Source organism: Mercurialis annua, linkage group LG5 (genome assembly GCF_937616625.2).
Source record: "Mercurialis annua linkage group LG5, ddMerAnnu1.2, whole genome shotgun sequence".
In the NCBI taxonomy this organism is placed as follows: domain Eukaryota; kingdom Viridiplantae; phylum Streptophyta; class Magnoliopsida; order Malpighiales; family Euphorbiaceae; genus Mercurialis; species Mercurialis annua.
In genome coordinates this window covers 42,808,362-42,821,618 of record NC_065574.1, presented here as the reverse complement: position 1 = coordinate 42,821,618, position 13,257 = coordinate 42,808,362, and the positions used below count along the sequence as shown (strand labels likewise).

General features: G+C 35.6%; 4 protein-coding genes across 4 annotated transcripts; all 4 read right to left on the bottom strand.

The window, feature by feature from the left end:
- Window positions 1–334: 334 nt before the first annotated feature.
- LOC126681884 (uncharacterized) lies at window positions 335–1,225 on the bottom strand. The gene has a single exon (XM_050377442.1). The coding sequence runs from the start codon at window positions 1,223–1,225 to the stop codon at window positions 335–337; it is 891 nt and encodes a 296-aa protein (XP_050233399.1).
- A 23-nt stretch (window positions 1,226–1,248) lies between these two features.
- LOC126681883 (uncharacterized) lies at window positions 1,249–5,098 on the bottom strand. The gene is made up of 2 exons (XM_050377440.1): window positions 4,684–5,098; window positions 1,249–1,490 (listed from the first exon to the last, which is right to left on the bottom strand). The coding sequence occupies exons 1-2, from the start codon at window positions 5,096–5,098 to the stop codon at window positions 1,249–1,251; spliced, it is 657 nt and encodes a 218-aa protein (XP_050233397.1).
- A 72-nt stretch (window positions 5,099–5,170) lies between these two features.
- LOC126681882 (conglutin beta 2-like) lies at window positions 5,171–5,776 on the bottom strand. The gene has a single exon (XM_050377439.1). It carries the CDS (start codon window positions 5,774–5,776, stop codon window positions 5,171–5,173), a length of 606 nt encoding a protein of 201 aa, XP_050233396.1.
- Window positions 5,777–11,095: 5,319 nt separating this feature from the next.
- On the bottom strand, window positions 11,096–12,288 carry LOC126681881 (uncharacterized). The gene is made up of 4 exons (XM_050377438.1): window positions 12,198–12,288; window positions 11,918–12,137; window positions 11,433–11,853; window positions 11,096–11,335 (listed from the first exon to the last, which is right to left on the bottom strand). Exons 1-4 carry the CDS (start codon window positions 12,286–12,288, stop codon window positions 11,096–11,098), a joined length of 972 nt encoding a protein of 323 aa, XP_050233395.1.
- Between the last annotated feature and the right edge of the window lie 969 nt (window positions 12,289–13,257).

Sequence of the window (13,257 nt, the reverse complement as noted above, 5' to 3'; positions counted from 1 at the left end):
AATGACATTTTTCCTTGTTTGAGAGTTAATCTAAACTGTTGTTTTGACGTTTCGCCTTGTTCGAGTTAATCTAAACTCCTATTTTGGGCGTTTCGCCTTGTGTGAGTTAATCTAAACTTAGTTTTTATCGTTTCGCCTTTACTTGATTTTAATTACAACTCTTTATCTTTGATTCTTTGCTTTTTTTTCTGGTTCCTTTTTCGCGTTTAGCAATCACATAGTAGGAAAATTGAACTTTTATTAATTTAATAACTGCTTACAAAATATTAAAGATAGTTGTAACACCATCGGATAATACACAAAGTCTTTTTTAGCGATGGATTTTTTTTTTCTTCTATTCCCCTTTCTTCTCTGATTTGCTTTCTTGGAGATCTACAACAGACTCGTCGTAGCATTTTTTGGCGATGTTCTGGTCTCCTCTTAGCGTTACCACTCCCTTCTCGGTTGGTACTTTCATTGTCAGGGCTCCTATGCTGGTTACTGCAGCTGAATCGTGGAGGAAGGGTCTCCCTAGGGTGACATTGTATGTCAGTTCCATATCTACTATGTTGAATAGGGACATGACCTTCTTGTTGATTCCCCTTTCCGGGATGATTATGACTTCCAAAGTGACAGCACCTAGTGGGTTGATTGAGGGGCCCCCGAGTCCGGATAGCGGGATCGGTACTCGGCGCAACTTTGATGCGATTCCTCCCAGCATCTTATATGCAGCATTCGTCATCAGATTTATAGCACTTCCTTCATTAAAAAGGATTCGCTCCATGCTCCAGTTTTCGATGATGGTTGTTACCACCAAGGCATCATTATGGGGCGCTTTCACATGTTCGTAATCCTCGACGTCAAAGATCAGTGGTGGCATGTGGGTTTTTCTGATGTTCATCACTTCTCTTCTTTGCTTTCTTCTGATAGTCGAACTGCTGTGCCCTCCTCCATTGATCATGTGTATGGTTCCCATAATTTTGGATGGCCTCTCTTCTTCCTTTTCCTTTCCTTTGCCGTCTCTGCTCCTCTTCTCTCCCTTATCACTACTTTTTGTTTTGTGAGCTACGAACTTCCTCAGCTCGTCTGCGTCTATCATTCTCTCAATTTCTACTTTTAGGTCTCGGCACCCATCTGCTCCGTGCCCATAATCCTCATGAAACTTGCAGTATTTTCTTGTGTCTCTGATTTCGGCTTTCATCTTAGGCGGCCACACCACGATTTTGACATTTTCTTTGATCCACATGAGGACATTAGTTTGGCTAGTGTTCAGCGGTGTAAAGTTTCGTTCATCATCTCGGGGGTCGTATCTCGGTTTGTATCTTCCTTCGGGGTGAATCGTCTACTCTCTTCAGGTCTCCCTCTCCTATCTTCCGATCTTGATTTCGACTTCTCTTTGGGTTTTTCTTTTGATTCCTTCCCCTTCGCCTCTTTTCCGCGAACCATGCAGCCTTCGTCCAGCTCGAAGTATTTTTGGGCTATGCCCATCAGGTTTGAGAAAGTAGTGGGATCTTTAACCAACAATTTGTCCACTAATTTGCTGTAACAACCCGTAATTTTAAGTAATTACAATGTGCCACGAGGTCAAATTGGAGTATTCAAAATATTAAAAATAATATTTTGAGATTCCGAATATTAAGAAAAGTATTCAGAAAGATTAAGATTAATAGTAAAAGGATAATAGTTAGATTTGACTATTTAAGATTATTAAATCACGGGAAGTGATTTAATAAATTCGGAACACGTAAATTAAATTTAAACGTAAATTTAATTTATATGTATCCGTAAAAGTGTATCGTAAGAATATGAGTTTAAAATTTAAATCAGAAATTTAAATTTTAATAAAGGGATATTAACGGGATTAATATAACAGAGGATACGACCGGACGTCGTAGATAAAAATATATTGATAATTAATATATTAATATACCACTTTAAATAGAGAGTTTATTATTTCGGATGAAACCTCAAAATTAAAATGTCGAAACTTAGAAGTTTTGATGAGTAATCAAAGAAAATAGGTTAAAGATATATATATATATATATATATATATATATATATATATATATATATATATATATATATAAGAATTAATAATAAAAGAAAAACAGATTAATAAAAAAAAGTAAGGCGGTGGAGAGTGGCGGCCAAGTTTGGCAAACATACCATTTTAATCCTTGAATTTTTTATTTTAATTAGTTTCAGTTATAAACTAATTAAATATTATTAGTTAGTCCAAATTCAAATTAAATAATTTATAAGTCCCGAGCGAATAATTTTAATGTTAATATTCGCGAAATATTTTGATGAAACTACCGTCAAATTTTCATGAAATTTAGACATAATAATTTTAATCAAGCGGGACCGACTTGGACATATTAAATCTTCCGAAATTAATTAAAAATAAAATATAAGTCGGATGCGAATAAAAATTATATTTTTATTTATTTTATATTTTATTAGATTTTTGGATAAAGTTTCGTGAAATTTGAAATTAGTCTCCGTTTGAGATACGGACGACTAATTAAAAAACTGGACTAAAGTGCATGTTTGAGCTAGTAATGGAAAATTAACCAAATGTATATATACATACATTGGGAATAAGAAATGAGCTGAGAGTCTCATTCTCTCATTTCTTAAGCTCAAAAGTGAGCTGCTTGTGCTCTAACAGAGGCACACAATTAGGGTTATCGGATTTTGATCCGATTTCGCGATTCCGACTCCGATTTTCAACGAATCCATTAGTAATTGAGATATTAATCTCGTATATGAAATTTATTTCGATATATATTAATTATATATTCGATATTAAACGGTAAACGTATCGAATCGATCGTGTACGTATCGATTCGACGTTTTAATTATAGAATTAGATTGTTTGGATTGTGTTTTAGTGTTCGGTGTGAAATTTAGATCGGAAGCATGTCGGAATAGACCAGGGGTATCGCCCCGTGGCTGTGCGAACGCACGGCCAAAGGGCTGTGCAATCGCACGGCCTGTGTTAGGGCTGTGCGAGCGCACAGCTAGGGCTGTGCGATCGCACAAGCCCTGCTGTGCGAACGCACAGCTCAGCTGTGCAGACGCACAGTGATGCTGACGTTAGGGGCGGAGCATTTTCGTCCTATTTCGAACAGTGTGTTCAACATTAGTCCAATCAGACTCTGAAAAGTGAACTAGGACGTTTTAAAAGGTTAAAACGTTTATGAAAAGTAAAAGATATTCGGTTTATTAAAACAATGTTATGTTTAAATAAAACCCTACTTTAATCAAAGTGATTAATGTTAAAAGGGCTATAAGTCCACACCAAGAGTGGTATTATATATTGAACGAGATGTTCAATATGGAGATTAGTTTATATGCGTTGTTTATAGCGTCATCTATAAATAGAGTTTGCTTAAAGTCTATCGTTTATACGATAGGACAATAGTTAGGAATTCGATGTCTGATATTGTTTTGACATTTGAATTCTAGCTAGATGCGACGAGAGTCGATCTGCCAAGTCAGAACACTAGGGTTTTTGACTAGTGGGCTACGAGGAGCATACGTTTTGGGGAACACCGGTTCTGTGAGTTTTACTTTGTGGTTTTTACTTTTGAATATTTTATATTAAACTGTTTTAAATAACAAATTGCACTAGTATAATTCACCATGAAAGATCCATTGGAACAAGCTTCCTATTGGTTGTCAATAGGACTGTGTGAACACCAGCAGTGTTTCTCGATACGAGCATGTGTCTGACATAGAGGTCAGTTAATGAAATTGAGCGTTGGAAGTGCTAGCGACCCTGACTTAACAGTCTGAGACGGAAGTAACAGTTACGGTCACAGGCAATACTGTGATGGCAGTTTCACGGTTACGGTCCAAACACCCGGCTTAGACGGCAATGATTCAGTTCACGGTCTAAGGCCTATATTGTGTAGGTTGAGACCCAGACAATAGTCTACCTTGTAGGGTTTTATCTGGATCGACTAATTACTAATATTTTACATATACAAATGTTTAATGTAATTGCGATTTGAATATTCAATTGTAAAATTGTAGACTCACTCAGAAATATTTATATTTCTGACCCTCTCCAATGTTCACCTTTCAGTTTATGAAGTACGAGGTCGGACTTCCATAATAATTCTAAAAGTCCATGTCAACTATACCTCTAGAGCTGCAAGTAGTTGGGTACGGGAAGTTTGTCTTTCTGTTTACAGCAGTTCAAACTATTTTGATAATCTCTTATTTGAACTACTGTATATATATATATATATATATATATGATTTCAAAGCTGCGTGTTTTCTAAAATGCTTTGACCGGATGTTTGAGAGATACACTGGTTTTGTGTTAAAAGCATTTTAGGATTGTATTGGAAATAGAGCAAGTACGTCATATGAGATTGATGTTTGCGCTCTGGTTTCATTAAATACAATCAGGGTCTTAAGACCCAGTTTTCAAAAATGTGTTTACGTTAAATGAGAGGAAGGTTTTAACGATATTTTCTGAAAACAGATCATAGGTGATATATGTTCTTGAATTGCGATCGCGTTTTTAATAAAGGTGTTAAAGTACTTCAGCAACGAGGTTGCAAACCTTTTTATGTTTTAAAACGCGAATTTTTTTTATAAAGGATGTTAGGCTTACTACGGGTTTCGGAGCAACCACTCCCATTCCCTAGTGCCGGTCGCGATCCATAAATTTGGGTCGTGACATTTGCCAAATCTTGTTCCCTCTCGTAATGCTTCAGTTGCCATGTCGACATTCAAGTTATCTATCTTTATAGCTTGCTTGTTGAATTGCTCGATGTAGCTTCTTATTGTTTCTACTTCCTCCTGAATACATGACCTCAGGATGTTGGTGGCCGTTTTCGCTGGTATGTTCGTGAGGCACCTGTTGTGAAATTTTGTCGATAGTAAGGCGAAGCTCTTGATTGACCCAGGTTTGAGCTTGTTGTACCATCTTTGGACGGTCCCTGTGAGAGTGGTTGGGAACACTCGACACAGGATCGCGTCTGATACGCTTAACAGCCCCATTGTGGCAGTGAACCTGGACCTATGGTTCCTAGGATCTCCTTCTCCGTTGAAAGTTGGCAAGGTTGGCAATTTCATGTTATATGGGATTGTCTCTTCCATTATCTCGGCTGAAAGAGGGCGAACCCTTCAACCTGAGGTCATCTATTTCAAGCTCTTCAGATTTCAGCTTTTTTAATGTCTTGGCAATCTTTTCCTCCAAGTCCTCTTGGACGATGTATGTAGCTTTACTTTTCTGGGGTGATTCCGAGGATTCGTCCTCTCCCACCGGGTGTTTTTTTTTTTATTGCGCTTTTCCTGCATCTTTGCCCTGTTTCTTGCTTTTTGGTGGCGCATCCTCCTTTTTCTTCTCCTTCGCTCCTCTCTTTTAGAATAGAGCCCGCTCCGGGCGTCGTCCTGGTTCGTGCCGTTTCTGGGCGCTTCTCTCGGGTTTTCTTCTTCAGAATCATCTCTTTTATATTCATGGTTTTCTGGGCTTTCTTCCTCTTCGTTTCTTCCTTCGTTTCTTCCTTCGTTTCCCTCTTCGTTTCTTCCTTCGTTTCTCTTTTCGTTTCTTTGTTCGTTCCTTCCTCTGGTCGGCCCTTGACGTCTTGGCTCTGCGTTTTCAGTTCTGCCCCTTCGCCTGGCAAAATTTAGGCTGAAGTTTTCCCTCAGGATCTTCATTGTTTCGTCATAGTTGTCGTTTGTCATTTTGGCTTCGGTGGCCAATCTGTCCAAGTTTGTCTGGACAAATTCCAGTACTTTTTTCAGAATTTCGTTGTAGAGGTCTTGTGCTGCCATGCCTGGCGTTTGCTCTTCATAAGTTCCCAAATTGAAAACAATCGGATTGCTTCCCCTCGTCGGATTGATATGGTACTGGGAGTGGAGCAGGAGGTCCCTCCGGCGTTACTCTTCCCAACAGAGCTATGCATCCCGTCTTCAGTAACATTAATGATCTCTGGTGTGTCATGTTAACACCTCTCTACTAGGTTTCTTTCATTTATTCAATTCAGTTTTTTTTTATTTCTTTTTTTTCATTCGTTAAATTAATAAATATACAGATTATTTGATGTCTTTTTTTTCTTTAACTTTTAAAAACAAAATTTTACTTTTATAATAATATTATCATAATGCTTTCATAAAAATAATATAGTTTATTTTAAATTACTTAAAAGGATGTTAATAAAAAAAAGTTTTTATAAAATATTTAAACATATTTAGTATAAAAATATTTAATCTTTTGTATTTAATAATTATATCTTAATTTTTTTTATATTTTTAAGATCCTCCCTATATCATAACATTTTCAAAAAAACTATCGTGGTATAATTATGAGCTTATCATAATAGTATCACTGATATAATTATGTAGGTATCATCACCTTATCATCTCGTTATCATAATTTTTCTGTAATTTGTTTTTTCATGCATGTTCCATATTATCAGTTTACTATCATAAAACTTTAATATACTATTATTTTCACATTATCATCTCCATATCATATATTATTTTTCATACATGTGTCATACTAACATATTATTATCTTCACATTATCATCTCGTTATAATAATTTTTATGTATTTTTTTTTCATATAGGTATCATGTTATCATACTATTATCATAACTTTATTATTTTACTATCATCTAGTTATAATACTGGTATCATGAATCTTTTTGTAATTATATTTTCACGTACGTTATCATCCAATTATCATAACCTTATCATTATTCATTATAATCTAGTTATAATACTCCAGTGTTATGATAACGACATGATAATGTAGTGATACTCACATGATAATCAGACACTATTTTATCATACATTATCATGGATATTATCATAACATTATCATATAGGTACCATAAATATTATCATCTCGGTATCATAGTGATACTGACAGGATAATCATAAACAGAGTTAGTTATCATAACATTATCATTCTAGTATCATGAAATCCTTCTATATTTTTTTTATATACGTTACCATAACCTTATCATACTTCAGCATCATATAGCTATCATAACAATATCACACTGGAGTGTTATGATAACAACATGATAATGAAGTGATACTAATATAATAATCAGAGGCTGTTATTTATAAGAAAAATATTTTTTTCTACAGTATTATGATAATGTGATGATAATACAGTGATACTCTTATAATAATCAGATGCTGTTTTTTTTTGCAGAAAATCGGTTTTTTCATCATAAATTGTTTTTCATGTAGATTTTTAGACATAAAATTGAAAAAAAACAAAGAATAATTTACTTAGATATGAAAATTAACGTAAATCATATTAATCAACACGAATTAAGCAAAAAAATCACTAAAATCAAATATGAAAAGAACGATAAAACGATATTTGAATGATGGCGGAGCTATGGCGGACTGATGGAGGAGCAGTGAAGAAGAAGAGAACAAAAATGGAGACGAAAAGAAGAAGAAGAAGAAGAAAAAAAATGGCGGAAAAAAACAAATAGAGAAGAAGAAGAAGAAGGAAGAAAGAGAGAAAAAAAAAAGAAAAAATGACAGTTGTTACTTAGAGTATAAAAAATAAGAAAAACCCATTTCCGGGTCCTTAAAGTATACCGCTTTTAATTGTCTGGTCCCTGAACTAATTTTTGTCTTTTATTGGTCCCTCAACTCCACGGAAACACATATTTGAGTCCTTCGAGTGTTGTCCGTTAAGTGCGTGAGATCACGTACTGTCAACTAACGGAAAAGTCTAAAATATATTCCACCTAGGAAAGAGATTTTTTTTGGTAAAGTTTCAAAAATAACTTTAAGGATTCTTCTATACATTTATCCATTCATTTTCATTAACACTCATCATCTTATTCCCTAAAATAGTCACCCTTTACACTGTTCATCTTCTTCCCTAAACACAATTCTTCACTTATTCTCATTTTTTTAATTTCATCCTTTTAAAACAAAAATTAAGAGAAATCTACAAACCCATCTTCAAAATTGAAAAATCCATCTTTAAAACTGAAAAGCACATCGTTAAAAAAAATTGGAATATATTTTTACCAAACAAAAACTATATAGAGGATCCTTATAGAGGATCCACCAACATTCATGGCTTTGTTTTTGATATCTGAGTTTTGAATTGTTCAAAAAGTGAAATGGGTTTTGAGTTTTAGAGATGATTGTGAAGCAAAATTTGAATAAAAAGATGTGGAAAGTTAGCGGAATAACGACCAACAGCGGTGGAGTAACGAGCAGCGGCAGTAGAGGAGCAACGAGCAGCGGCGTGAACCGGAAGAAAGACTCAACAAAGTGAGGAGGACGATCAAGGTGACTGATTCGATGGCCGATCCAGGTAGAAGAAACCGATCTCATCTTTGAGAAACTTGCACATGCGGCTGAAAATTTTTATTGGGTTCTTTGAACCCTTTTGGTTGATCAGTAAAATTCTTATCTAACATTAATATTTACCGAATTCAATTTAATTAATCTGTCTTAATTTATGGATTAAGAGAAGTGTCAATTTTGCGTAAACAAATTTCAGCATTATGCTTTTGCAGATCTGTTAGTAAAATGAAGATGATGGTGAAGTGTAAAATGGTCCTTAATTTGTAAAAAAAACAGTTTTGAATTTTTTTTAAAAATAAATTGATGATTTATTTGTCCTATGTGGAAGCTAAAATACTCACTCTCCATCATTGGAGTGTGAATCTCACACTGATAACAGACATCCATATAGGGACTTAAATATGTGTTTCCGTGGAGTTGAGGGATCAATAAAAGATAAAAATTAGTTCAGGGACCAGATAATTAAAAGCGGTATACTTTAACGACCTGTAAATGGGTTTTTCCTAAAATAATATGGTTAAGAGTAAAATAATAATAAAAGTTAGGTATAATTATAATATTAACATGTGTTAGAGTAAAAAATATAAAAACAATAAAGGGTGAGGTATTTTCTTCATCTTTTCCTTATTGGGGTAGGAAATTAAATTATTTTAAAAATGAAATATTTATCCTAATTTTTTCTATTTTTTTAATAATTACAGTTGTTCTAAAGAACTATTACCTTAACGAGTTATTGGGTACGATCATGACACTACTCCAGACAAATTTTTTGTATTCTTCAATGGCACTTGCTATTTTTTTTAAAGATCAATGATGTTAATTTATTAACTTCAATGAGATTATATATAGTTTCTGCAAAGGTTGATACTCTTGAGGTTTTCAGAAGTGAAGATGATCTTGAATTCTTTTTAGAAATTTCTTGTGCTGGATTTTCAATTAATAATTATAAAGGATGTGTTTAATGTGGATGTGATTCATTTCTATAAGTAATAATAGTTAGAAAAAATTAAAACCTTTATATCTTGTTAGTAGGAAATTTAAATTGAATCAATTTTTTTTATCAAGGATAATTTTTATTAAAATTGATTATTATTTTTTTATGAGAGAAATTGATCATTATTGTTTTCTAGTTTTTCTTTTAAATGGTTTTTTAACGGAAATGGGATCATTGATTGTGATAAACCGACCCCTCGAGTCTCGCCTCTAGCTACCAAACTTGGGTTAGAGAATTACAACAAAAACTACTATCACAAAGGGCTTTCTTAGCAACGGAATGTGCCACCCAATTAAATGATCTATTAACAAAACCAAAAGTATAAGCTTCCTACAATCTTGGATAACTACTTTGCAAGCTACATCGACCGGTTTGTGCTCAGTCATTGCTTCGATGATACTCTTGGCGTCCCCTTCGAAATGAACAGACTTCAGTCTCATACGAATAGCAAGTAGAATGGCTTCTCTAAGAGCTAAGGCCTCACAGAGAGATGGCGAAGTCACCCCATGAAATTGACGTGCACAAGACTCAATTACTCTTCCCCTGGCATTCCTGGCAACACAAGCACCAGCGCTTGTTTTAGTCTCAACATGAACAGCCCCATCGAAGTTTACTTTAATCCCGTTACCACTAGGAGGCTGCCAATGTAAATGCTGCTGTAATGGAGGCGTATAAACAGCTGACCGATTCCCGGTGGTTGTGTTTGCCGCCATTTATTCCGTTTGAAGCTCCACGACCTTCCCCATAACACTCAAAGGATCCGAGTCGTCTTCCCTGAAGATAATGGCATTTCTTGCTAGCCAAATAGACCAGGTGGTCAAAGCCATTTTTGTCCACTATTCCACTTTATAAACTCTAATGTTCACCGATGCCCAAAAATCCATGAAGTTACCAGCATCAAAGCTAATTCCCCAAGCAGTAATTCGTCCCAAGCCACACTATTTCCGCAAACGGGCATTGAAGAAGCATGTGACTAATGGTTTCAGTATTCGGACATCGCGGACATAGCTTTGTCCTCTCGCAAATTCTCCAATGGATGTTTCCATTTGAAGCTAAACCATTGTTTAATGCCTTCCAAACAAAAACCTTAATCTGTTGTCGAATACTAAGTTTCCAAAGGTGCTTCCAAATCGATGAGTTTATAGGGCCTGGGTCAATGGGGTTCCCTGCAGATGTCTGAGAAGAAATCATCGAATGCGCCAAGTGGTACGCCGAGCCAACGCTGAACTGACCCGTCTTAGTCTCGTTCCAAACCAGTTTTTCATTCATCCCAGTAGCTGATATAGGGAGAGCAAGAATAGCATCCGCGTCCGGACTGGGGAAGCAAGATTGCACTAACAGTTTATTCCAGCAATGAAGACGAGGCCGGATAAAATCTGAAACCCGAACTAAATTGCTTGGTATATTAGCAGTAGAAGAAACCTTAAAAGGAAAATTTAAAGGCAGGATCATGTCGGACGTTAATCTCATTACCATTTCCCACTTGCCATCGAATCCTTTTAACCAAGACCTGACGACCTTTCAAAAAACTCTTCCAAGCCCAAGAGCTGTTCCAATGATTACCCGCCTGGGGGAAAGATTCAGTCAGATGATATTTGCCCTTAAAAACTTTAGAGATTAAGGATTCCGGTTGCGTTAACAGTCTCCAACCTTGTTTTGCTAGAAGAACGAGGTTGAAAACTTCTAGATCTCTAAAACCAATGCCTCTAACACCTTTAGCTTGACACATTTTATTCCACGCAATCCAATGAAGCTTTCTCTCATTTTATTTCTGCCCCCACCAAAAATTAGCTAGGATTCGGTTGATTTATTTTCCCAAACATTTCAGAAGAAGGAAGCAAGACATCGCAAAGACGGGGATTGCCATTGCGATACTTTTAATCAGGTGCTCTCTGCCGCCCATCGATAAGAGATTTTCCTTCCATCCCACCACCTTATGTCTAACTTTAGAATAAATATCATTGAACGTTTCCCTTTTGGATTTGTTAATGAAGGCCGGTAGACCGAGGTATTTGTCTTGACCACCAACGTGAGAAACTTCAAGAATCTGCATCACCACTTCTCTTAATCTAGCGGGAGTATTTCTACTAAAGAATGGACTACTTCAAAAAAATTATAAAATGCCCCGATGCTTGACAGAACACCTGCAGAATGCGTCTCACATTCGAAGCTTGAAAGTGCGATGCCTGCACAAATAAGAGTGAATCGTCCGCAAATAGAAGATGTGAAATAAGGGGGCTTTGCGGTGCAATATGGACACTAGAGATCAGTTGTGCCCCTTCCGCCTGAAAAAGAAGAGAGGAAAAACACTCTGCATAGATAGTAAAAATAAGAGGAGAGAGCGGGTCGCTTTGCCGAAGCCCTCTAGTAGAAGAGATAAATCCATGGACCGCTCCATTGAAATTTAGCGAGTACGTGACAGATGAGATGCACTCCATAATCCATTTATTCCAAACAAAATGAAAAGCCATCATTCGAAGAACTCGTTTGACAAAGATCCACTCGATCCTCTCGTAAGCCTTGCTCATGTCGAGCTTCAAGGCGAGTTCATAACACTGATTTCCCCTGCGGGTTTTGAGGTGATGTGTTAGCTCATGAGCCAAAACGATGTTGTCCGATATGTTTTTGCCTTTGGTAAAGGCGCTTTGGTTTTCGCTGACAATCGTCAGAATGATCTTTTGGAGCCTGTTTGTGAGAAAACCTGGAGAGTATCTTGTAATAGACCGGACAGAGACTAATCGGTCGAAGATCCGCCATTGAAACCGGAGTCTGAATTTTAGGGATTAGCGTAATGGACGTATGATTAATCCTTTGAGGTAACCTGTTTTCTGCAAAAAAGGACTGAATACCTGCACAAACATCGCTTTTAGCAACCTCCCAATTCTCTTAGAAGAAAAGGCCGGTCATACCATCAAGTCCCGCTGCTTTCTCCGGATTAATAGCAAAAGCCGCCTTGCGGATTTCATCCTCTGAAAAATGACGAGTCAGCTGCCTGTTCATTGCTCCAGTAACTTTCGGATGATACCAGCCGTAGCTCTTGAAATATCGTCATGATTCGGTCTACAAGATCTATAAATATTCTTGAAGTAGTCCAGGGCTATAGCTATAATTCCACTCTGATCTTTGTAGTTGTTGCCATCATTATCATTTAGCTGCGTAATATTATTCCTCCTCCTTCGATGGATGACTTTAGCATGAAAGTACAACGTGTTTTTATCTCCCCATTTCTGCCAATTTGTTCTAGCCTTTTGGGCCCAATATTGTTCTTCCCGCTGCACCTCAATCGTTAATTTTCTTCAAGTTCTCTGATCCTCGGAGCATTATCTTCAAAGCCTCTCTGATGTAAATTTTCCAATTCACGTCTGATAGCTACCATGTTCTGCCTTGAGTTCATTTTTTTCGCCCTCGGCCAATTTGCTAGATACTTGTTTTTTTCCCAACTATCTGCATTTATACTCTACATAATGATTAGTTGCAAATTTACCATTTTTTTTTTAAATTCTTTGCATTTATACTCTTTTTAAAAAGCCTTGATAATTAACATGTGCTTTTTTCTAGAATTCAGCCTTCATGTATATAATTTTTTTTCTATTTAAAACGTTAATGATAAAAAATTAATTATTTTTATATTTTTTTAAACCTAACATGTTGAATTATTAGTTTATTTTTTAAAGTTTTCATTTTTCTTTTAAAACTCTAACCGCTCTAAATCCACCAATTAATTTTTCAAAACTAAAAATAAATTTTTCAAATTTGAAAAATAACAATTTAAAAAGGAAACACAATAGAGTAACAAAGAACTAAATTATTAATTTTTTTAATTGTCTAACTGTTTTTCTCATACTGTTATTAAAATGAAAATATTTAATTTTAAAATTGAATATTTAACAAATTTAATTACATTGGCAAGACACTTATTTATCTTTAACTATTTATTTTTCAGAAAATTACACAATCTACCCTTTTATA

Coding starts and splice junctions, on each gene's coding strand:
- LOC126681884 (XM_050377442.1), bottom strand. CDS start 1,225: ATGTGGATCAAAGAAAATGTCAAAATCGTGGTGTGGCCGCCTAAGATG.
- LOC126681883 (XM_050377440.1), bottom strand. CDS start 5,098: ATGGAAGAGACAATCCCATATAACATGAAATTGCCAACCTTGCCAACT. Junction 1,491..4,683: donor ACGAGAGGGAACAAGATTTG/GCAAATGTCACG, acceptor TGTTGGTTAAAG/ATCCCACTACTTTCTCAAAC.
- LOC126681882 (XM_050377439.1), bottom strand. CDS start 5,776: ATGGCAGCACAAGACCTCTACAACGAAATTCTGAAAAAAGTACTGGAA.
- LOC126681881 (XM_050377438.1), bottom strand. CDS start 12,288: ATGAACAGGCAGCTGACTCGTCATTTTTCAGAGGATGAAATCCGCAAG. Junction 11,854..11,917: donor CCAAAGCGCCTTTACCAAAG/GCAAAAACATAT, acceptor CAAAACCCGCAG/GGGAAATCAGTGTTATGAAC. Junction 11,336..11,432: donor ATGTGAGACGCATTCTGCAG/GTGTTCTGTCAA, acceptor GTGGTGATGCAG/ATTCTTGAAGTTTCTCACGT.